Source organism: Diceros bicornis, chromosome 7, assembly GCF_020826845.1.
Source record: "Diceros bicornis minor isolate mBicDic1 chromosome 7, mDicBic1.mat.cur, whole genome shotgun sequence".
Classification (NCBI taxonomy): Eukaryota; Metazoa; Chordata; class Mammalia; order Perissodactyla; family Rhinocerotidae; genus Diceros; species Diceros bicornis.
Window position 1 is genome coordinate 54,010,160 of NC_080746.1, and position 23,356 is coordinate 54,033,515.

At 40.2% G+C, this 23,356-nt stretch overlaps 1 protein-coding gene across 5 annotated transcripts in view; it reads left to right on the forward strand.

The window, feature by feature from the left end:
* Positions 1-22,426, forward strand: part of PAK1 (p21 (RAC1) activated kinase 1) — a 133,714-nt gene extending 111,288 nt beyond the window's left edge. For all 5 annotated transcript variants that reach the window (XM_058545538.1, XM_058545540.1, XM_058545537.1 and 2 more), the window contains 6 exons: positions 4,751-4,863; positions 7,602-7,719; positions 11,566-11,665; positions 12,725-12,921; positions 16,050-16,187; positions 21,090-22,426. In XM_058545538.1, the coding sequence (XP_058401521.1) occupies positions 4,751-4,863; positions 7,602-7,719; positions 11,566-11,665; positions 12,725-12,921; positions 16,050-16,187; positions 21,090-21,176 (753 nt within the window). In that variant the 3' untranslated portion in view covers positions 21,177-22,426. The remainder of the gene's footprint in view (positions 1-4,750; positions 4,864-7,601; positions 7,720-11,565; positions 11,666-12,724; positions 12,922-16,049; positions 16,188-21,089) is intronic.
* The last annotated feature ends 930 nt before the right edge of the window (positions 22,427-23,356 follow it).

A 23,356-nucleotide genomic window follows, 5' to 3' on the forward strand; every position in this document is an offset into this window, starting at 1 on the left:
AAAGGTCGAAGAATTTGGATACTGCCTGAGAGACCTTCTTGTGTAACTGCCTAGTGGACAATTGTTTATACAGGTTTGGTGCTTGGAAGAGAAATCTGGTACAGGAAAGATTTAAACACGTGTCTCTTGGCTCCTAATCTAGTGGTTCTTCCATTACTCTGTGCCCAGGATTCCAGTAGACATGGAAGTCCTCCTTTGGAGGCACCTCTTCGTCCCTCTCATTTCATTAAACTGGGAGAACTCTGACCTTATTGCCAAGGCCTGCTGACCGAAGATCTTATCTTCAGCAGAAGGAAGCCATGCAGGGAATGTAGAGTACTTGAGGTTTCCTTGCATTCTACTCTTTGGTTGCAGAGCAGGAATGTTGTCAGGTGGGCTGTGGATGGGAGAGGCCTGGGGAAGTTCTTAGTTCAAAGAATACTGGGGCTCAGAGGTTGAGAGAGGCACCTCCTATTCCAATGAAAATAGAGTTGGGCTCCTCTAAGGGAAGCTACTAGAACTTGCTTATATACGTTTGGCCATTGAAACCCCCTCGTATACTAGAGAAGTCATAGTTAATAGGGACAGCACATATTTCACTGCACTCTTGTGAGCCTTGTACAAATGTCTAAGCCAAGTATTGAGGCTCCATCGAGGGTGAGTCAACATTAAAAAAAATCATTACGGTTAAGGATTTATTAATTGTTCTTTGAGGTGAGAATCCAACAACCTAGAGGCTTCCTTTTGTCTGCTTATGTAATCTTGGGCAAGTCATTTGACCTCTCTGAGCCTAATTTTATTTATTTATAAAATGTGCATGATAACATATACCTTACAAAAGTGTTGAAAGAATTCAGTAAAGCAATGCATGTGAAAATACGTAATAAACTTTAAGAATTATGTATTTATTAATTTTCATTTGTACATATTTATTTACTCCATAAAGCATTTACTGAATATTTGCTTTATGCCACAACTTGTGGTAGGAACTATATGAAAGATTCAGTCCCATGCAAGCACTCAGACATTAAAATCATACATAAATGTAAGAGACTATACTTTCCATTGGGTACATGTAAGTCAGTCTTGTGGTGCTGACAGGAACCTGTGTTAAAATGATAGTGAGGAAGGAAGGGTGGTATCATTGTATCAATTTCAAATATGGTGAATTAGATGTGGAGATAGAAAAGAGGCAGTTATACCAATCCTAAAAAGAACCCTATGAGATAGGTAATATTATTTCCTTTTTACTGGTGAGGAATTTGAGGCTCAAAGAGTTTAAATAACTTTTGCAGGGTTGTGCTACCAACATTTGGGTAGACGAGGTTAGAATCTTTTGATTCTAAAACCTAAACCTGTGCTTTCTGTGCTACAATGCCACGGCAGAGCTCAAGTTAGGCACTAGGGCCCCTTGTCATGTTTCTAGCCTCTGGGGCCTTACAGCCCTTGATGGGAGGCTGGCTAGTGATGGCCGGTTCCTGGAAGGCCTAGAAGCTGCATGTGTGAGAAGCTAGCCACAGGAAATAGAACCTTGACTTCACTATGTGCCTGCGTTGTGGTTACAAAACTATGAATGGAATCAAGTCCATTAGGGTGGCTAATGCAGTGTGGTCAGGAATGCCTCATTTCCTGCCCCAGGGAGTATAAATCTTTAGTGGAGCTGGCAAGGTGTTTTCGGTCTTTGTGAGAGAGTGCTTACTGGGGGTTATCCAGCTGGGAAGAGCAGAGTTATTGTCTGTCACATGTAGGAAGATTAGCATGTTAGTGCGGGGAAGTCTTCCAGTTATAGATCCAACAATTATTTTTCAAACCCATTTTTAGAGGGAATGTGTGTATTAGAAGGAATAGACTGGAAGAGGCTTTGGAGTCATATAGACCTGTGGGCATTGATTATGACCTTGGGCAATTTTATTGTGTCTTAGTCTCAATTTCCTTACCTGAAAATGCAGATAATGATTTTTACTTGGTAGAGTTGTTGTTAGGTTTTCCTGAGATAGTGTAAGTAGAGCACTTAAGATAGCACCTGGCACACAGTAGGCATTCGATAAACAGTAATGGTGGGAGGGTGGTTGGTTTCTGCTGATGTTGTCATTCTTGCTGCTCTGTGCCAGGTCCTCACCAAATGCAGTTATTACTATGATTAGCATTTTCATTGTTGTCTTACTGTATTCTTTAAATTTATAACTTTTGTATGAGTAACACATTGGCCACACTATGTCATTTAGTCCTCAAAACAGTCCTGTGAGGAGGGGAATCAGGGTTGGGATTATTATCCTCAGTGTATTGATAAAGAGACCGGAGCTCAGAGAGCTTGTGATTGGTCAGGGTCGGTAAGTGACAGACTCAGCCCCAGAGCTTAGGTCCTCAGTTCAAGTCCAGTTCTTTTTCTGTTATAGGAGTGCTATCTGTTGGCCTGAATAGGAGAGATCTGATTAGGTGAAGGGCATTTAGCCTAAACCGTAGTTAGTTAGTAGCTATTGAAAAGGACTCTTGGTGTCCTGCCATCACCTCTATGTTTTCCTCTGCCTGCCTTTCTTCTCCCTTGCTGCCATCAGCAATGACCTCTGTGAGATTCATAAGCACTGTCCCATCTTTCAGGATGGCCTAAGGAACTACAAAGGCAATCCTTTGGCTCCAGATCTTAATATGTGTTATGAGGGCTATACTTAATGTAATAGTCTTTAGATCAGTGTTTTGCTCTTCAGACATTAGAAAAAGCTAATCGTCAACTGTTATAGATAGCTGCACCCAGACCAGAAGCCTAACCTGATAGGAGACACCACTCCAAAGCAATTTTTTCTCACTTGGGGTAGGAAATGGAGGTGGTTAAAATATTTAAAAGAATCATTTCTATTCTTATTGATCAACTGGATCTCTGCAGAAGACTGTCCATACTTGAAAAAATTATAGAGTCAGGAGTATTTTCCATAAAAATTTGAATTATTCATCCTTTACACTTCTTGCTGCTTCTGGAAAGACTAATTTAGTTGTTCTGTTGGTTGTTCATGTTTTTGTCTGTTAAGCAGGAAAAAGAGAAAATATCTCTAAGGAATAAATGTTTAGCAAATAATTTAAAGTCTACTCCTATGGGATAGAGTAGCCTACTGGTGATGCTTTTTGTGGTTTAAAAACAAAGTACTTATCAACCCACTGAATTCTCTCTTTCACTCTTCATTTCCACAAACATTATTTGAGCACCCACTGTGTGTCAGGCCCTGTGCTTGGCACCAGGGATTCTGAGCTTTCAAATGAGCTCTCAAGCTTCTAGAGATACACACCCTAACTAATCATCATACTAGGCAGTATAGGGTAGGTTCCATAAGAGAGGTATAAATATGGTCTTATGGGGCCTTAAAGAAGGAAAAACTCCATCTGGTTTGGAGAATGGAGTTTCTTGAGTCCTGATACAAAGTATAAATAGCTTTTGAACATGTGAAAATGATGCAAAATGTTCCAAATGTAGAGAAAATCAGATCATGGAGTATATGAAGGAATGTAGTGGGAAGTAAGATAGTGGTCAGATCATGAGAACTTTGAAAGTTGGGCTGAGGAATATTTCTAGGCAAGCAGGAGCCATTTACGGTTTGGTTTTGGCTGTTTTTTGGTGAGGAAGAGTAGCCCTGAGCTAACATCTGTTGTAAATCCTCCTCTTTTTGCTGAGGAAGATTGGCCCTGGCCTAACATCTATGCCCATCTTCCTCTACTTTATATGTGGGATGCCGCCACAGCATGGCTTGAGAAGTGGTGCATAGGTCCACGCCTGGGATCCAAACGTGTGAATTCTGGGCTGCCGAAGCGGAGGGCACGAACTTAACCACTACACCACTGGGCCAGCCCCAGCCGTTTATGTTTTTGAGCAGGGTAGAGTGTTATCAAATGTGTACTGTGGGGAAGATTAATCTGTCTGTGTGCAGGATAAATTGGCGTCACTTTTGAGGGTTCTAATCCTGACTTTGCTACTGAATAGCTGTGTGCAAGTCACACATCCTCTCTGAATCACAGTTTCTTTATCTGTCAAAAGGAGTCAATAGTATTACTTAACTCATAAGATGTCTCTGAGGATTAAATGAAATAAACTTGAGAATACCTTACGTAGTACTTGACACACAGAAGAAATGGATGCAAAAGTGCATTGGAGACTAACGTATACTTTATATTACGTGGAAATTCCTTTACTTCTATAGACAAAAAGCCTATCGATCTTTTTTCACATATAAACATTAGGGATCTCATTCCCTGTTTCTCTTTTAACCTGGTCAACTTTGATTTATCTTTCCGAACCAAGTTCGAAAAGTCATCTCCCCCTTTATGAAGCCTCTCTACAGTGCCAGTTTAAAAGAAGTCTTGCCCTATTTTGTGTTTCTGTAGCACTTTGTATGGACTTTTGTTATAGCGCTCCTCTTAAAAATATTGTGATTTTTAAAAAGTATTTTTCTAATATAAATATTTTATTTAGTAGCAAGTTTGATCCTCAGACTTTGATGCACATCAGAATCTCCTGGAGGACTCATTAAAACACAGGGTTTCTGATTCAGTAGGTCTGGGTGGGGCCTGAAAAATTTCATTTCCAACAAGTTCCCAGATGATGTTGATGCTGCTGGTCCAAGGACCTCACATTGGGTACCACTGGTCTATATTAATAAATTGTGAATTCCTCAAGGGCTAAGACTGTCTTATTCATCTCTGTCTCCTTAGTGTTTAAAGTCTGGTACTTAGTGCTTAGTAAATGTTGAGTGACTCTGGTTGCACATTGAATGTACTCTGCTTTCAGGTGGCCATTAAGCAGATGAACCTTCAGCAGCAGCCGAAGAAAGAGCTGATTATTAACGAGATCCTGGTCATGAGGGAAAACAAGAACCCAAATATTGTGAACTACTTGGACAGGTATGAAGTGATAGGTTCCGTCAGAGAGATGGGGCTTTTGGGACTGATGGAAGCTGTTAGAGGAGAAGCAACACGAGCACTCAGAACTGCCTCCATTTAAGCATCTTCTATGATGCTTAGCTCTCTGACTCTGACCCTGTGTTCTGCTAGACATCTCTGATTACTGTGCAATATTTCTGGGTTAAGCTGAACCCTACTACCCTGTAGCTTTTAACAGCTGGTCCTAGTACTGTTTGTTCTGCCTCAGGGAAGCCCTTGATCCCATTTGCCTGAGTCAAACATGTAGGTCTTGAAATCATTCTGCATCCCAAATCTTTTCTTATCTTGCTTACCCTCCTGAATAACTTCTGGTTTGTTTGTATTCTCTTAAAATGTGACACTCAGTAGTTTCATTTGAGATTTGACCAGTATGGAGAGAGTGAGACTCCTCCTTTGTTCTGAACTCAACACAACTTAATGATTTCATCCATTGTTTTATTTTTTAGGAGGTCTTTTTCATTGTTGACCCCTAGTAAGTTTGTAGTCAATTAAAATCTCTGATTCTTTTTTACATGAGCTTGGCTTAAACTGGTAATGTAGAACTTTTTAGTTATCTTCATTAAATTCTATTTCGATTATTTTAGCCCATCAGAATTCTGTTCTTCAACATAATAGTGGTTGTAGCTAACATCTGTGTTATGCTTTACTTTGTACCAAGCACTTTCATTAACAGTATATCATTGTGAGGTAGGGTTTATTATCTATATTTTACAGATGAAGAAACTGAGGTTCATAGAAGTTAATAACTTGTCCAAGACCAGTAAGCCAGTAAGTAGCAAATGAGGGTTTTGGATTTGAATATTCCTAGCACCAACATCCATGCCCTTTCCATCATATCATATTTTTTTCTGCCATATCGGAAACAAGATAAGTGAGTGATTTGTATTCTGGGAATGAGATTAGAAGATTTATAAATTTGTTTATTGATCATGACTTTGCTGGTGTTTCCAGAGGCTTTTACTGTGGAATCAGAAGTAAGTAAGGCTCAGTCCCTGCCCTCAAATAGTTCCCAGGCTGGTATGGAGAAAAGGACAGAAGTGGGTGCCTATTAACCTCAGCATTCAGTGAAGGTATTGCAATTGAGAGTCTGTGGTTTTTGTGAGTTGTCCCAGAGGAGAACTCCATCCATATTTGTTCTTCTCCAAATGTGTGATGCTCTGAGGCTTAACCTTGAGATGTGATTTTTGAAGGTACCTTGGTACAGTGTGTAGCCACAAAGTGTTTGAGTCAACCTGAGTCTGGTCTTGCATTGTCAGTGACATATTGGGCCTAGATAGAGGGGCTCTGCTTTGTCAGTGTCCAGAGGTGGTCTCTTGGACCTCATATTTCTTCCCCTAATCACTCCAAGTTGACAGATGTCTTCTTGATGTGCTGGATGAGAGGCCATAAATGTGTATTCTTTGTCAGGGAGGGAGTAGGCTCATGCCAGTGGAGGGTTTTTTATCCAGTCCTGAATTCTCTTTTGGTCCAAATCCCCCTAGTCTTCTCTCTCAAAAGAGATTGTTGAAGAAAGACTTAATCTGTCGTATTTTTTCTTCATAGACATTAAAAAACTACAAGATGTTCAATTATAAAGAATGCAGAATCTTATGGAAAGAGTGCTAGATTGATTCATAGTCAAGAGAATAGGATTCAAATCTTACCCTTTGCTTGAGACCATTTGTTTTTTTTGCAACAGTCTCCCCATCTGCCTAGCAGTAGTCCCAATATCAGGATGAAGATAAGATGACATACTACACAGCTCAAGCCATTCTAATCTAGCTTCTTTGTCTAAAGCTAGCAGGAGAGTCTGTGGGGCTCTGGGCTATCCTTGTTTTTATTGTCTTATTCTATAGCTGAGGAAGCTGACCAGACAGGCTAAGTGACCTTTTTATTTATCACATAACAGGGCTGAGTGATCCAATCCCTGAGTGAAACTATCAGTTCTAACTCACGTCAGCTCCATAATGTCTCTAAGGATACAGTACTAAATGGCAGCCCTTGGCTTACCAGAAGAGGCTTTGGCTCTGTAGTCCTTCCTGAGTTCATTCCATCGCTAGAGTCAGAGACACACTCAAAATGGAGATCATTGTCAGCATAATGACTATGGCTTTACAGCTTTTAAATGGCTTTTATAGCCATTATCTCATTTAATATTTACAATTATCTTTCATTTTACATGTTGATTTATTTAAATATTGGCATCTACTGTGCTGGACTCTGGGGATGGAGTCTTGAACAAGACCCAGAACTGGATCTTGTTCTTATAGTCTCATGGATCTCAGATCTAGTAGAACTCTCAAGGAGGTTTAGTGACTTTCCCTAATGTTGGTAACATGGACTCCAAATCCCATCTTTGTCAAATGTTTGGATGCTGTCTGCTTTTGGAGGTGTGGGAATCATGCCTAATTTTAGGAAATATTACTTTGTGTTGTGATGAAATATAATTTTATTATATCTTCAACCTAGTGATCTTACTTCTGCCCTTTGGGACTTCACAGAACAGCCTGCTTTGTTTTCTCCAGACAAATCCTTAAGAGATGTCAAGTTAGTGATTCTGTCCCCCAGATTCTGCTTTTCCCCAGAAAAAAGAACCCTAGACTCTTCCAGAGCTGATGAAAATGCAGGTTCACTCTGCATATACGCTTAGCCTTAGAAACCCAGTGCTTATGGCTCAATGTACTCTATTCTTTCTCATCCTTTGTCTATACTTCCTACAGTTACCTCGTGGGAGATGAGCTGTGGGTTGTCATGGAATACTTGGCTGGAGGCTCTTTGACAGACGTGGTGACGGAAACGTGCATGGATGAAGGCCAGATTGCAGCTGTGTGCCGTGAGGTGAGGCCAGTGGCCAACTAGCCTTGAGCAGAAAGTGACCTCCAAATCAGTAGCTCTGAAAATTCTGCACCTGATAGGATCTTAGCCTGGGCACTGTGGAGGTGGGAGAAATTAGTTGAACTCTCCTGTCATTCTCATATTACAGCTGTTTTGAAATTTCTGTCACCATGATTTTTTCTTTAAAGATAACTTTATTCCAATTATAAAATTACATACCCTTTGTAGAAAAATTAAAGAGTACCAAAAATATATATATATTAAAAAATCACTCATAATTTCAACCCTTAAAGATTACTACTATAAACACTTTGTAATATTTTCCTTTATCTCTTTTATATGGATATATATTTTAAACATATTTTTATTCTGCTTTCCTGCTTTCTTCATGTGCTATGAAGGAAATAAAGCAGAGTAAGAATGTAGTGACAGAGAAGGTACTATTTCAGACAGAGAAGTCAGGGAAGGTTTTGCCATAGATTTGAATAAAGATCTGAACGATATGAAAAAGCAAGCCAAGCAAAAATCTAGGGTAAAAATACTTCCAGGCAAAAGAAATAGAAAACAAAGCTTAAATAGGTATTCTTCTTTCTTCTCATTACTGTTAAATGTCTAAAGTCTGAAATATGCTAGTGTAGGAAGAGGAAAAAAAGCCTCCACAAGAAGCAGTGTCTTCAGGGGATAGCCACATTTTCATTAGAGCAAGAAGATGAAGGGACTATTCAGAGAAGTTGAGGATACTGGGTATTTTGCTGATAAAAAACTGAAACTTTCCAATAGCCCAGTAATAGAAAAGTTTGGGAATTAGAGAAGGAGTAGAAGATGGGTGATGAGAAGATTAGGTTCAGAGTTTTATGGGGATGAATATAATAGTATGATTGAGGTTTGATGATGCAAGATCTGGAGGCATACAGATCAAATTATGTATATTTAATCAATATTAGGAAAAAGTGAAATCAATACTGTCCTAGAAAATATCACTTTTGCATTAAAAACCCTGGGATCTAGAACACATACACGTAGGTTAATGGAATTAACACAGGCCTGGGATTCTTAGGAGATCTGACTTGTTTTCTTTGCTGTACCACTAATGCAGTATTTCTCAATTTTTTTTTCATTGTCTCCCCTTTCCTCCACCAAGGAGCCTTTTAAGACATTTTTTCCTCATCACATTACCCCCATGAAATTTAAGATCGTAGATATACTGTACATCTGTTTATGTACCATCACCCTTTGGAAAGCCACAAACCATTGTAGTATCTAAGATGTTTTTCACTCACCCCAGGAACAGACTTTCGCTGGTTGAGAATACATGCATATATATGCTTGGAGAAATCAATTTGCTTCAAATTATTTATCTTTAAAATGGGAACTACAGGGGCCTGCCCCCATGGCCTAGTGGTTAAGTTCCACACGCTCTGCTTTGGCAGCCTGGGTTCATGAGTTTGGATCCCAGGCGCGGACCTACACCACTCATCAGCCATGCTGTGGCAGCGACCCATATACAAAATAGAGGAAGATTTGCACAGATGTTAGCTCAGGGCAAATCTTCCTCAAGCAAAAAAAAGAGGAAGATTGGTAACAGATGTGAACTCAGGGCGAATCTTCCTCACCAAAACAATGAATAAATAAAATGGGAACTGCAATATTCACACTGCAATATTCACACTGTATATATACCTTATAGGTGCCATATGGATCAAAAAGAACTTGGAAAAAATTTTAAATATTACATAAATGGGTAGATTACTATTGTCCTTAAGTTCTAATAGAAATCATCCCCCCCTTTAAAAATAGCTTTATTCAGATATAATTCACACACCATATAATTCACCATTTAAAGTATATAATTTAATGGTTTTTAGTATATTGAGTTGTACAACCATCACCATAATCAACTTTAGAACATTTTCATTACCCCCAAAAGAAACTTCATACCCATTAGCAGTCACTCCCCACCAACCCCACTTCCCGACCCTCCCAGCCCTATGCAACCACTAATCTGTTTTCTGTCTCTATAGATTTGCTTGTTCCAGACATTTCATATAAATGGAATCATACAATATGTGCTCATTTGTGACTGGTTTCTTGCACTTAGCATAATGTTTTTAAGGTTCATCCGTGTTAGCACATATCAGTACTTTATTCCTTTTATTAGCAAATAAGATTCCATTTATTTATCTGTTCACCAATTGATGGACATTTGGGTCGTTTCCATTTTTTGGCTGTTATGAATAATGCTCTGAACGTTCATGTACAAGTTTTTGGTTGGACGTATATTTTCATTTCTCTTGGGTATATGCCTAGGAGTGGAACTTCTGGTCCTATACAATTCTATGCTTAACATTTTGAAGAATGACCAAACGGTTTTCCAAAGTGGCTATACCATTTTATATTCGTGCCAGCAAAGTAATAGGGTTCCAATTTCCAGAAATCATCCTTTTTGATCATAACTTTTGACATCTAGAGGCCAGGGTCTCCAGCCTCCTAAGGAAAGCAACTCTTACTTTTTCAGGGAAAAGCCAGTTCTGGATATTGGTTTCTTCTTAATTTAGCCATTGGTATGTTCTTAGAAAGTGAAGTATTAATTTGAGAACATTTAAATAGTATTTTCCAATTGGTTTGCATCTTTAGTGTTTTTCAGTTAGTAGAAGCTTCTAAAAATTTTAGCTTTGGAGGGGCTGGCCCTGTGGCGTAGCGGTTAAGTGCGCGTGCTCTGCTGCTGGCGGCCTGGGTTAGGATCCCGGGCGCGCACCCACGCCCTGCTTGTCAGGCCATACTGTGGCAGCATCCCACATAAAGTGGAGGAAGATGGGCACGGGTGTTAGCCCAGGGCCAGTCTTCCTCAGCAAAAAGAGGAGGATTGGCAAGGATGTTAGCTCAGGGCTGATCTTCCTCACAAAAAATTAATAAATAAATAAATAAAAATAAAATAAAATGGTTAATTAAAAAAAAAAATTTAGCTTTGGGTTGTGGACTTAAACTAGTAGATTTAGTAGCAAACTTGAGATTATCTTTTCCGATCCTCACATTTTAAAGACAGGAAAGCAGTAGCCCAGAGAGAGTAAGTGATTTGTCTAGAATGATGATGTCAGTCAGGTAGTGGCAGAACTGGCATTTTCATAGTTCCATTCAGTCTGTGGTATTCATCCAGCTGCTAAGTATAGGTGTTTTCCAAGGTAATTTTCTTTCTCCTCTTCTATGTCATTTGCCAGTTCCAACCATTCCTATAACTTAAACAAAATAATCACCTCTTCACAAATGACTTATAAATATTTATCTCAAGTCCAGACCTCTGTATAGAATTTAAGACTCCTCTGTCCACTTGCCTACTGGACATTTGTCTGCAAGTGGTCATAGGTATATAAAATTCAACATACCCAAAATAATACAAATTATCTCCTCACCAAAATAAGATTATTTCCTAACTTCACTGCTTCTGATATCACTTCCATATGTCTAGTTTCCCAAATATGACTCTTATTTGTCACTTCCCTCCAGTTTTATCATTACCAAATGCTTTCCATTTTTCTTCAGTAGTTTTTCTTAGGCCTCAGGTTTTTTTGGTCAAGGATCTAATGTTCCGTAAAAAACTTCAAAATACATTGGAGGAACTCCTGTACTTAGAACTATTATAAGGTATAATAAGGTACCAGCAGGGAGTGTTAAAAGAATGCTGAGACAGGAGACTAGGTTCTAGACCTGCCTCGGCCAATAATTTGGAGGAAGTCCTTTTACTCACTGGGGCCTCACTTGATCACAAAATGAAGAAGTTGGATTAGTTGATTTTCTGTATATCTTTGTATTATATGTCCTTTTTTTCTCCCTCTGCCCCCACCACTTCGATAGTGCCTGCAAGCTTTGGAGTTTCTGCATTCAAACCAGGTCATTCACAGAGACATCAAGAGTGACAACATCCTGTTGGGAATGGATGGCTCTGTCAAGCTAAGTGAGTAGGAGTGATAATACTTCTCTTCCCTGTGGGACCCTGTCTCCTGTGGGATGCTAATCATATAATAGTAGCTACAAGACTCACCAAAGGGTCTTTATTTATTTTCTGGGATATGCAGTCTCTTTATATGTTTCAGCACTATATAGGGTGTCATTTCTTTTTTTTTCCATTCATTTATACATTCAGCCAAAAAAATTTACTGAAAGCCCACTAGGTCCTTTGCTAGGTCCTGTGGTGGGCACTGAGGAAACTTTTGCCTGTCTTCAAGTAATTCTCAGTCTAGTATGGGAGACATGAAATACATAATTAGAAAAAAGAGTTTAGTGTAATTTCTCTCATTCAGTCATTCATTCAGCAGACTTTTATTAAATGTCTTTTTTATGCCAGGCCCTCTGGGAATAAAAAAACGGGTAAGAAGACATAGTCCTTCCTATCAAAGGCCTCATAATTTAAACGAACATATAGTTGCACTAACACATTATATTATGTGAATGAACTGCAGGCAGAACACTTTGTTCAAGAGTGTAAGGACCAGTAGTCCAGACAAACAGGTTGCGTCACAGCTTTTGGGAAGACTTAGCAGTCTCTGTCCTGGGGCACAGGATGAGGAACTGATAAAAGCAGGGCACTGCCTAGTTGTAGGTGATTAGAGTTTAAGTCTGGGACTCATGCCTGGAGAATAAACAAAGACCTAGTTGCCAGATTCTGGGGGGTATGGGAATGGTTTTCAAGAAGAAAGCAGAATTGGGGCAAGTAATCAAGGCCAAAATGGGCAGCTTGGACATTAATGCCTAGTCCTTCTGGTTTGAGGAGGGGTAGGAAGCCAGAGATGATGTGTCTTATGTTCCTCCTACTTCTCTTCAAGGTTGAACAGGGAACAGCCTAACACCTGGACATGAAGGTGGCAGTTATGTGACTCCAGCTTTGGAGAGACAAGGGATTGCAGTGGCTGAGAGCCAGGCAGAGCTTGACATCTAGGAATAGGCACACAGTCGATGCTTATGGAAGGAGTACCCTAAATGTAAATCTTTTTCTTCTTTTCTTTTCTTTTTCTAGCTGATTTTGGATTCTGTGCCCAGATCACCCCAGAGCAGAGCAAACGGAGCACCATGGTGGGAACCCCGTACTGGATGGCGCCAGAGGTTGTGACGCGGAAGGCCTATGGGCCCAAGGTTGACATCTGGTCCCTGGGCATCATGGCCATTGAAATGATTGAAGGGGAACCCCCATACCTCAATGAAAACCCTCTGAGAGTGAGTGTTACTAGTCCCATTTCAAGATGTGTGGGCTGTTGTCTTGAGTCCCAGGAAATGGGACTCAGGCTATTCTGTATAGCTTTCAACTTGGATCTCTCTTTTCTGGATAGAACTAGGCACTATTGAATTTAAAGTATAAGTGCTCAAAGAAAAGGAATATTAGCTCATTCATTTATTCAGGGATTATTTGAGTTCCTGGCATGTGCAAGAAACTATTCTAATGATAATAAAACAAAATAATACATAATAACAGAAGGTAAGTGTTGTGAAAAAAAGCAGAGTAAGGGGCTTAAGAGAGTAATGGGGGAAGGAGGGAGAAGTGTGCTATTTTATTTAAGGTAGAGAAGGAAGTCCTGTCTTCTAAGTTAATTGAGCAGAAACCTGAAGAAAGTAAAGGAGCAAGCCATGAGATTAATCTGATGCAAGAATTTTCTAGGTATCAAGTATAACAAAGGACTTGATTTGAGAACATGCTGCTTGTATCCTAGGGGAAATCAAGGAGGCCAGTGTCCCTGAAGTGAGTGAGCAGGGTGGAGAATAGACAAGGTCAGAGAACTAGCAGGGGCCAGATCAGGTAAGACCCTGTGGTCAATTTGAGAATGGGGCTTTTATTCTGCGAAATTGAAAGCCATTGGAGGATTTTGGACTGAGAAGTATTATGATCTGATTTATATTATAAATGAATCATTTTGGCTGCTTTTATGGAAAACAGACTGTGAGATACTGTTGTAATTGTTCAGATAAGAGTGGTGGCTTGAACTATATTGGTAGGAGTGGAAGTGAAGAATGGTTGGTCTCAGGAAATATCTTGAATGTACAGCTGACAAGATGAATTGGATATCAGAGAAAGAGGAATCAACAGTGACTACAAGATTTTGGGCCTTAATTGCTGAAAAAATTCAGTTGCCATTTACTGAGAAGTTTGAAAAGGATAATAGAGTGGGATAATAGAGTTGGTTTTGAATGTGTTAATTTGAAATGTTTATTAGACATCCAAGTGGAGATGTTGAATAGAGTTAGGCATGAGTCCAGAGTTCAAGGGTGAGAGATCAGGACTATAAATATAAATTTATTAGTAGGTAGTATATAGTTGGTTCATTTAAAAATCGGAACTAGATGATAAATGAGATCACTCATCTAGGGAGTGAGCTTTGAGTACTGAGCCATGGGGTACTTTCGTGTTTACAGGTTGGAGGAACTAGCAAAGTAGACCAAGGAGTGGCCTTCCTAGGAGGAGGAGAACTGAGAGAAGTGTCTCCCGCAGGCCAAGAGAACAGAATATTTTGAGAAGGAGGGTGGATCTCTGTGTTAGATGTGACTGATAGGTTGTATAAGACTGAGAAATAAACATTAGATTTGCCAGTGTGGAGGTTATTGATGACCTTGACAATCAGTATCAGCAGAGTGATGGGAATGAAAACCTAATTAGACTAAATTCACCAGAGTGGGAGAAGAGGTTGAGATGGCATGTGTAATCTGTTTGTTGTTGTTGTTGTTTTTAAAGTAGTTTTGCTGTTAAGGGAACAGAGAAATGGAGCAGTGTCTTGAAGGGGAGTTGAGGGAGGGTTTTTTTTTTTTTTTAAAGATGCTATTATACACGTCTGTGTGCTGATGGGAATGATCTGGTGGAGAGGAGGAAAATGGTCACGTACAAGAGAGAAGTGACTTCTGTAGGAATGATGTTCTTAAGTAGATGAGAGGGGTTGGATCAATAAGGAACATTAGATTAGAGTATGGATAATTTATCATTTGTAATAGAAGAGGGAAAGCAGAGTATATGAATGCAGATGCAAGTAGTTGGTAATTTTGGTCATGGGCAAATGTGAGAGTTATTTTGATTGCTTTTATTTTCTCCTTTATTTCAACCTCCCATCCAGTGTAGGAATTCCCTGTGTGTTGTTGCTGATAGACAATCATCTAATCTTAACTGGTTACCTCTCTTGGATAGCTCTGATTATTGGAAAGTGCTTCAGTGTACCAAACTGAAACTACCTTCTGTAGTTTGTTCCCAGTTTTGTTCTCTGAATCCACATACCACTCATCTTGCTCCGCCTTAGAATGGCCTTGAAAATGATGATCAGTGGGGTATGATAGAAATAAGACTGGGATTAGAGTCAGAGGACATGAGCTCGTATGAACAGCATGATCACAGGCATATCTCTTTATGTTTTTGGACTTTATCTTTGAAATGGGGATGCTAATTCTTGCCCTGCCTATTATCCAGAGTTACTCTGGTCATTACATAATTGTTTGTGTAAGCACTTTGTGAATTAAAGTGCTGATTGCTTGAAAAGGACTGTTTTTCTTTACCTTTCCCCAGAGATGCTTTATGTTTGGGGACCAGGGAGGCAACAGTGAAACAGGTTGCTGCTTTACAGAACACTTGCTTTTTCTTTTTTTTGAGGAAGAGTAGCCCTGAGCTAACATGTGTTGCCAATCCTCCTCTTATTTGCTGAGGAAGAGTGGCCCTGGGTTAACATCCGTGCCCATCTTCCTCTACTTTATGTGGGACGCCGCCACAGCATGGCTTGATAAGTGGTGCATAGATCCATGCCGAAACTTGAACCTGCGAACCCCAGGCTGCCAAAGCGGAGCGCACAGACTTAACCGCTGCATCACCGGGCGGGCCCACAGAACACTTCCTTTTCATATTCGTCTCCTGCTGGAAGAGATCAGTTCTTAGATGACTGAGGTGAAGGCACCAGGAATAATTTTCCTCCAGCAAATGGGCAGATGCGTTAACTCATCAGGCTGATGAGTAATAAACCCTTTAGATCTGTAATCAAGAATAATAATAAACCCTTGGGTCTGTAACACACTTCATAAGTTTACAAAGTGCTTTCCTATATATTATCTTGTTTTATTTTTACAGACATGTGAGATAGGCACTATTATCATCCCTATTTTACAGATGAGGAAATTGGAAGTTCACTGGCTTGCACGTGGTCACATGGCCTCTAAATGCTAAACCTGATCCTTAGGTCATATTCTTTCCAGTATACCAGTGCTGCCTCTTTGTGGCCTAGAGGCGTAAAGCAGCTGACCATATTTTTAGAGGGCATGTCTGGGGACCAAGAGAGAACTCCCAGCTGGAGCCTAAGGTCATTCTCCATTTGTATTGCCAGGCCTTGTACCTCATTGCCACCAATGGGACCCCAGAGCTTCAGAACCCAGAGAAGCTGTCAGCTATCTTCCGGGACTTTCTGAACCGCTGTCTTGAGATGGATGTGGAGAAGAGAGGTTCAGCTAAAGAGCTGCTGCAGGTAACTGTCCCTATGCAGGGAAACACCTAATTTGAGGAATCACTAAACCAAGGCTTTTTTGCTTCATTTTTGCCTGTGAGGAATTGGTTATTATAGAAACTAGGCTTCTCTCCTACTACTTCCCACGTTCAACCTATATTCCTAGTTCCCTAACCTTCTTCATCCTTGGACCTTTGCTCATGTTATTCCCCTTAGGCTCTTCCTCAGCTTATTGTTTTATTTTTTATTTTTTTAATTTTATTTATTTATTTATTTATTTCCCCCAACGCCCCAGTAGATAGTTGTATGTCATAGCTGCACATCCTTCTAGTTGCTGTATGTGGGACACGGCCTCAGCATGGCCGGAGAAGCGGTGCGTCGGTGCGCGCCCGGGATCCAAACCCTGGGCCGCCAGCATCGGAGTGCACGCACTTAACCGCTAAGCCACGGGGCCGGCCCCTTCCTCAGCTTATTAAAACTATACATTCTTGTAGGTTCAGCTTAAAAATCTACTTTCTGAGCTCCTATTGAGCTTTGCCTATATTTTTCTTTCTTTTTCTTTTTTTTTTTTTGCCGAGAAAGATTCGCCCTGAGCTAACATCTGTTGCCCATCTTTGTCTTTTTTGCATGAGGAAGATTTGCCCAGAGCTAACATCTGTGACAGTTTTCCTCTATTTTGTATGTAGGTCGCCACCACAACATGGCTGCCGATGAGTGGTGTAGGTCCGTGCCTGGGAACTGAACCTGGCCCACCAAAGTGGAGTGTGCCAAACTTAACCGCTAGGCCACCGAGCTGGCCCCAGCCTGTATCTTTCTTTAGCACTTCTTTTATTCTGCCTGAATTAGTCTGGCAGAGTTTGAGTCTTGGTGAGAAGAAATGCAAATCTCTGACGTGCAAATCTTACACAAATTATATTTTACTGGGATAAGTTCAAAAGATCCATTTTCAGTAAAGGATATCAGAGGACGTAAGTTTAGAGGATAATGAATGCAGCTTTTCAAGGCTTCCCAATTTCGTCATTGGAAACCCTCCCAAATGGTGGCAATGGTATTTCTGCTAGTTTGGAGTGAGATTCTGCCAGTTGTGGGGAAGCCTGGAGTTGGGAGTTTACCAAGCCTCTCATACTCCCACCCGCTCAGTCCTGAAATTACAGCATAATTATTTCATATGGTTGCAAAAACTGCCTTTAGCAGGCCACATTATTTGTATTTAACATTTATGTTTCAGGTACAATTTCTTCTAACTAGTGTCATTTTACTACGTTGCCTATTGGTGATCTAATAATAAGTATCACATGCAACTCTCTGACAGTGATTAATCTGTAGGCATGCACAGTCAGTTACTTTTGTATTAAGAGGCCCAAGAGCAACTGAGCAGGGCAGGGCAGGACCTACTACACTGCCATGCATTGAAGTTAGTTATGAACAACTCTGTCTTTCCCACTACATTATATTCTCTATCTCATTAATCTCTGGGTCTCCTCTTATACCTTAGACATGACTTAGCATAGATATTCAGAAAATATTTATTGAACTGAATGGAATTGCTTAAAGTATTTACCTTCATTGAAATGTTACCGTCTGTGACATATTAGCAACTCTTTGTAATTGGGGTTACTGATTACAGAGCACTGGTATATTAGATATGAGATCTGGGTTCTGCCAAGTGTAACCCATTAGTCTCTAGGATCCTTTGGGACTAAAAACTGCTTATAACATTCAGTCCAATATAGGATCCCTTTGCCTTTCACATGAGGTTTGTTCTGGAAACCCTAGACAGTGGGAAATATGCAAATACTATGTTAAGCCTGTGATTGGTGAGTTTATTGTTGTTAATTAGGTATCAAATTATAGTTCTTGTAAGATTAGTGCTCTCTAGAGTTTTCTTCCTGGTATAATAATATAACTAATAATAAATGTATTAAATCTTTACCACATTCTAGGCACTAAGCACTTTATATTTTTTTAAATCTATTCTTCATAACAACCCTGTGAGTTATAGATTCTGTTCTTGCCATTTTTACAGGTGAGGAAACTGAGGTTTCAAGTGTGTAGTAGCTTTTCCATGATTACATAGCCAATAAGCGGTGGATCCAGGATTTCAGCCTATGTCTATTTGGCTCTCAAATGTGTATGCTCTTGGCCACTGCTCTTTTGGCTCAAAGAGTGTTAAAACTGGAAGGGCCTTAGGGCTTGTGTAGTCTGCTTTGTTCATTATACAGAGAAGGAAGCTGAGACCTCCCATTTGGGTGTTGGATCACACTGCTTTCTCAGCTCAGAGGGGAGTTGTAGAAACATGTGATCTGAGAACATTGTCTCTTTAACTTGTTACTGTACGTTGTAAGTATTCAAAACCATGACTTTTAGAATCTTTTTTTTTTTTTTGTGAGGAAGATCAGCCCTGAGCTAACATCCATGCCAATCCTTCTCTTTTTGCTGAGGAAGACTGGCCCTGAGCTAACATGTATTGCCAATCTTCCCCCTTTTTTCTTTTTCCCCTTCTTCTCCCCAAAGCCCCAGTAGATAGTTGTATGTCATAGTTGCACATCCTTCTAGTTGCTGTATGTGGGACGTGGCCTCAGCATGGCGGGAGAAGCGGTGCGTCGGTGCGCACCCGGGATCTGAACCTGGGCCGCCAGTAGCAGAGCGCGCGCACTTAACCACTAAGCCACGGGGCTGGCCCCTAGAATCTTAAATCATGAAAGTTTCACATTTATTTCTCCTGTGAGAACACATATATGGAAAGAAATACATAGGATGTTATGTTAGAATTCGTATCTTCATGATTTAGCCGAGATCTTTTATTCCTTTCATAGTAATAGTAACTTCTTATTCTCAGTACCTCTTTATATCCTGTCTGTGTCCAAAAAGAAGTTGAAGCAACTTCCAGCAAAGAATATGTGTATATATGTCTATATGTGTGTATGTCTATACACATATACAATATGATTAATAAAGACTTATAAGGATAGCAGAAGAATCAAATATGCTAATAATTTGAGTTTAATCATTTTGTTTAAACATCAAATTTGCTTCTCAGTTTCCTGGTAGCCAGGACAGAAGAGGAAATGTGATAGTTCCTATATTTCTTATCAAATGAAAGAAACATTCCACATCCTCAAAACAAAAAGCTTTTTCACTACTAAATGTAAGAAAAATCATTTTTAGTTAAGAGGCTCTGAGTTACACAAAGAATTGTTTTCCATAATAGTTTTACTCAAAACATAGATGCAGTTTTCATATGGTGTTTTCTCCAAAATGGTCTTCCTTAATAGTTGTGGGTATGGCCGAAAGTACAGCCCAGTGAAAGTGATTTGGGAAAGGACCAAACTATTGAAGTCCCTAGTGGATTAATTAGCTTACTGGATTCAACGAATGAACAACAAATTCCTAGATCAGTACTCCTGAAGTGCAGAATTGCAATATACCATTGGGTCATAATCAATCAGTACCTTCCTCCAGAGGTAATTATTATTCTGATTATCATCATCGTTTAGTCTTGCCTAATATAAAATGGAATCATACAATATGAACTCTCTTGTGTCTGGCTTCTTTCACTCAACATAATGTCTGTGGGATTCATCCTGTTGTCAGTGTATCAATTATTTATTCTTTTTTATTGCTGTGTAATTTTCTGTATAGTATTATATGAATATAACATTATTTGTTTCATTCTCTTGGACATTTGGGTTCTTTTCAATTATGACTATTATAAGTAAAGCTGCTATGAACATTCTTGCATGTGGATACACAAACTCATTTCTCTTGGAAATATACCTAGGAGTGGAATTACTGGGATATAGGATAGATGTGTGTTTAGCTGTAGGTACATACAGTTGTCCTCCCTTATCCACAGGGGATATGTTCCAAGACCCCCAGTGGATGCCTGAAACCACAGATAGTACCAAACTCTATATTTACTATGTTTTTTCCTATACATACATACCTATGATAAAGTTTAATTTGTAAATTAGGCACAGTAAGGGGTTAAAAACAACAACTAATAATAAAATAGAACAGTTATAACAATATACTGTAATAAAAGTTACCAAAGATTTTAGCAACCTCAGCGTACGATTTTTTTCTTTCCCTATTAAGTCAAGAACTTTCACCTTTTCACTTAAAGGAAGTGCTTTACGGCTTCTCTTTGGCATATCCGAATTGCCAGCATCACTACTCTTATGCTTTGGGGCTATTATTAAGTGAAATAAGGGTTACTTGGAACACAAGCATTGTGATACCCTTGCAGTCGATCTGATGACCTAGACAGCTACTAAGTGACTAATTGGCGGGTAGCGTATACAGGGTGGATATGTTGGACAAAGGGATGATTCATGTCCCAGGCGGTTTGGAATGAGATTTCATCATGCTACTCACAACAGTACACAATTTAAAACTTACGAATTGTTTATTTCTAGAATTTTCCATTTAATATTTTCAGACTGCAGTTGACTGTGGGTAACTGAACTCTCAGAAAGCAAAACCATGGATAAGGGGGGACTACTGTACTGCCAAACAGTTTTCCAAAATGGTTCGTTATCTTTTAAAGATGTCCTTTAGGGGCCGGCCCCGTGGCATAGCAGTTAAATGCGTGAGCTCCGCTGCTGGCGGCCTGGGTTTGGATCCCGGGCGCACACCGATGCACCACTTGTCAGGCCATGCTGTGACGGCGTCCCATATAAAATGGAGGAAGATGGGCACAGATGTTAGCCCAGGGCCAGTCCTCCTCAGCAAAAAGAGGAGAATTGGCATGGATGTTAGCTCAGGGCTGATCTTCCTCACGAAAAAAAAAAAATGTCCTTTAATTTGGGGATGGTCTGAAGACCACCTTGTGCAAACGTGGATGCCCTTAACATCTTGTAATGGTTGCTGAGGAAGAGTGGCAAATAGTCATGTGTCTTTTGCTCCTTTTCTCCTTTCTAGCATCAGTTCCTGAAGATTGCCAAGCCCCTCTCCAGCCTCACTCCACTGATTGCTGCAGCAAAGGAGGCAACCAAGAACAATCACTAAAATCACGCTCACCCCAGCCTCACTGTGCCAAGCCTTCTGTGAAATAAACGCTCATTTCAGAAACTCCAACCCCTGATGCCCTCTCTTCTTTGCCCTGCTCTTCCCATTTCCTGGTGTAGCGCTCTCAAGACTTCGGTCCTTGAAAACTGTGTGTCCAGCATTGAAGAACTGCAACTGACTAATCAGATAATGGCCATTTCTAAATAAGGAGCTTCCTCCCGATGGTGGATGTGAGGGTGGTTTATGATCAAGGGCTTATACGAATAAACCCTTGGACTCCTATTTCTACATAGCAAAATCTGCTCCACCCCATATTCCCCCACCAATCAGTTCTTGAGTGTATAAATTTTTGGCTTTATAACATTATCGATTTGTAATTGGTTGAGATTTCTTTAGTGCTTGCTTTTCTGTGACTGAATTGCCCAAACACCTTATTGTACTGAGCATTGGAACAGCTTGAGGAATGCCGTGGGGATTGATAATCTGCCAGGGACATGAAATGGCCCATCTTCCTGGAACATGACTTTGGCGCAGCTGATTCTGATGTGGGAGAGAGAGCTACCACGTTTTTCTTTGTGTGTGCTTCTAGCAGCTGTTTGGGAGGATCGTGACCCAGTAGTGTTCTCTATGCTATTTCTTGTGAAATGCTCTTGGCTATGTAGCAGCTTTTGACTCCCTACATCCCCTAGGCTGCTGCCCCCATTCTGTCCTTGTTTATAGCATTGACAGGTTTCCTAGGGCACATGCTGGTTGAGAGCAGTGTGAGAAGTCAGAAAAAAAAATGTAGCTGCTTTTAGGACAAGGCTGGGCATCAGCATCTGTCCAGCTATACCTATGTGATGTTTTAAGAACTCAGCCTCTTTTTCCATCTGGGATAAGGAGCTGAAAGATTAACTCAGATCTGATGGCCTGAATCTTTGGGTCAAAGGGAGGGATCTCCAAATTTGAGACTACATGTTAGTTTTGGATGGATTTGGCTGTCTGAGGTGATACTCTGCCCGCTGTGAGGGGACCCTGTTTTTACAGTGCATGGCCAAGCTCTCTGCAAATGGAAATGCTTGCACTGGGGGCTGGGGATGTTTGCTACCTCCTGCTATCTTTGTGGTTTTGGTCCTCCCACTATGGTAGGACCCCTGGCCAGCATTGTGGCTTGTCATGTCAGCCCCATTCGCTACTTTGTTATGCTCTGAGGTACCACTACCTCTGCAGCACAAGTTTTATTTCCTTCAATAAAAGGAGATGAAAATATTCTACTTGGAGTATGCCTTTCTTTCTTCCTTTCCTTTTTCTTTCCTTTCTTTTCTAATTTTTTATTTTGAAATAATATCAAACTTAAGAAAACAAATAAATATACATGTATTATATAAAATATATATATATTTCTCTTCCTGAACCACTTGAGATGTAAGTTGCAGATAAGATGCCCCTTTACCACTATATACTTCAATGTGTATTCTTCTTAACAATTTTATTTTAAATATAAATTAAGAGAAATGGGCCAAAAATGTTTGTGTATTATAAGATATTGGCTCAGGCAGTTATGGAGGCTGAGAAGTCCATGATCTGCATCTGGAGACCCATGAAAGCCAGTGGTGTAGTTTGAAGGCCTGAGAGCAAATGGTCTAGATTCTAGTTGAAGTCTGATGCCTGACAACCAGGAGCACCAAGGGCAGGAGAAGATTGATATCCCAACTCAACAGTCAGGCAGAGAGCAACCTTCTTCCACCTTTTTGTTCTGTTCAGGCCCTCAATTAATGGGATGATGCCCACCCACATTGGGGAGGACTATCTACTTTACTCAGTCCACCAATTCAAATGCTAATCTCTTAGGGAAACACCCTCACAGAGACACCCAGAAATAATGTTTAACCAGATACTAGGCGCAGTCAAGTTGACACATAAAGTTAACCATCACACTCCCCATCCCCAACTCCAGGTGAAGAAGATAACTCCAGGTGGGGATAAGTGAGCCAACAGCTCTTATAATGTTATGTGGGTATGGCTTTTAGAGCAAGGGGTTAAAAGTGATGAGATTGGTGACCCCCAATAGTGTATGAAAAAAAATACAAAGGCACAGGAGATCCTCCATGCAGTTACTGAAAGGACAGATACAGTTGAATTGCTTATGTGTACGAAAGAAGGAATGTTAGATGATGGTATGGCCCATCAGAAGAGAGGAA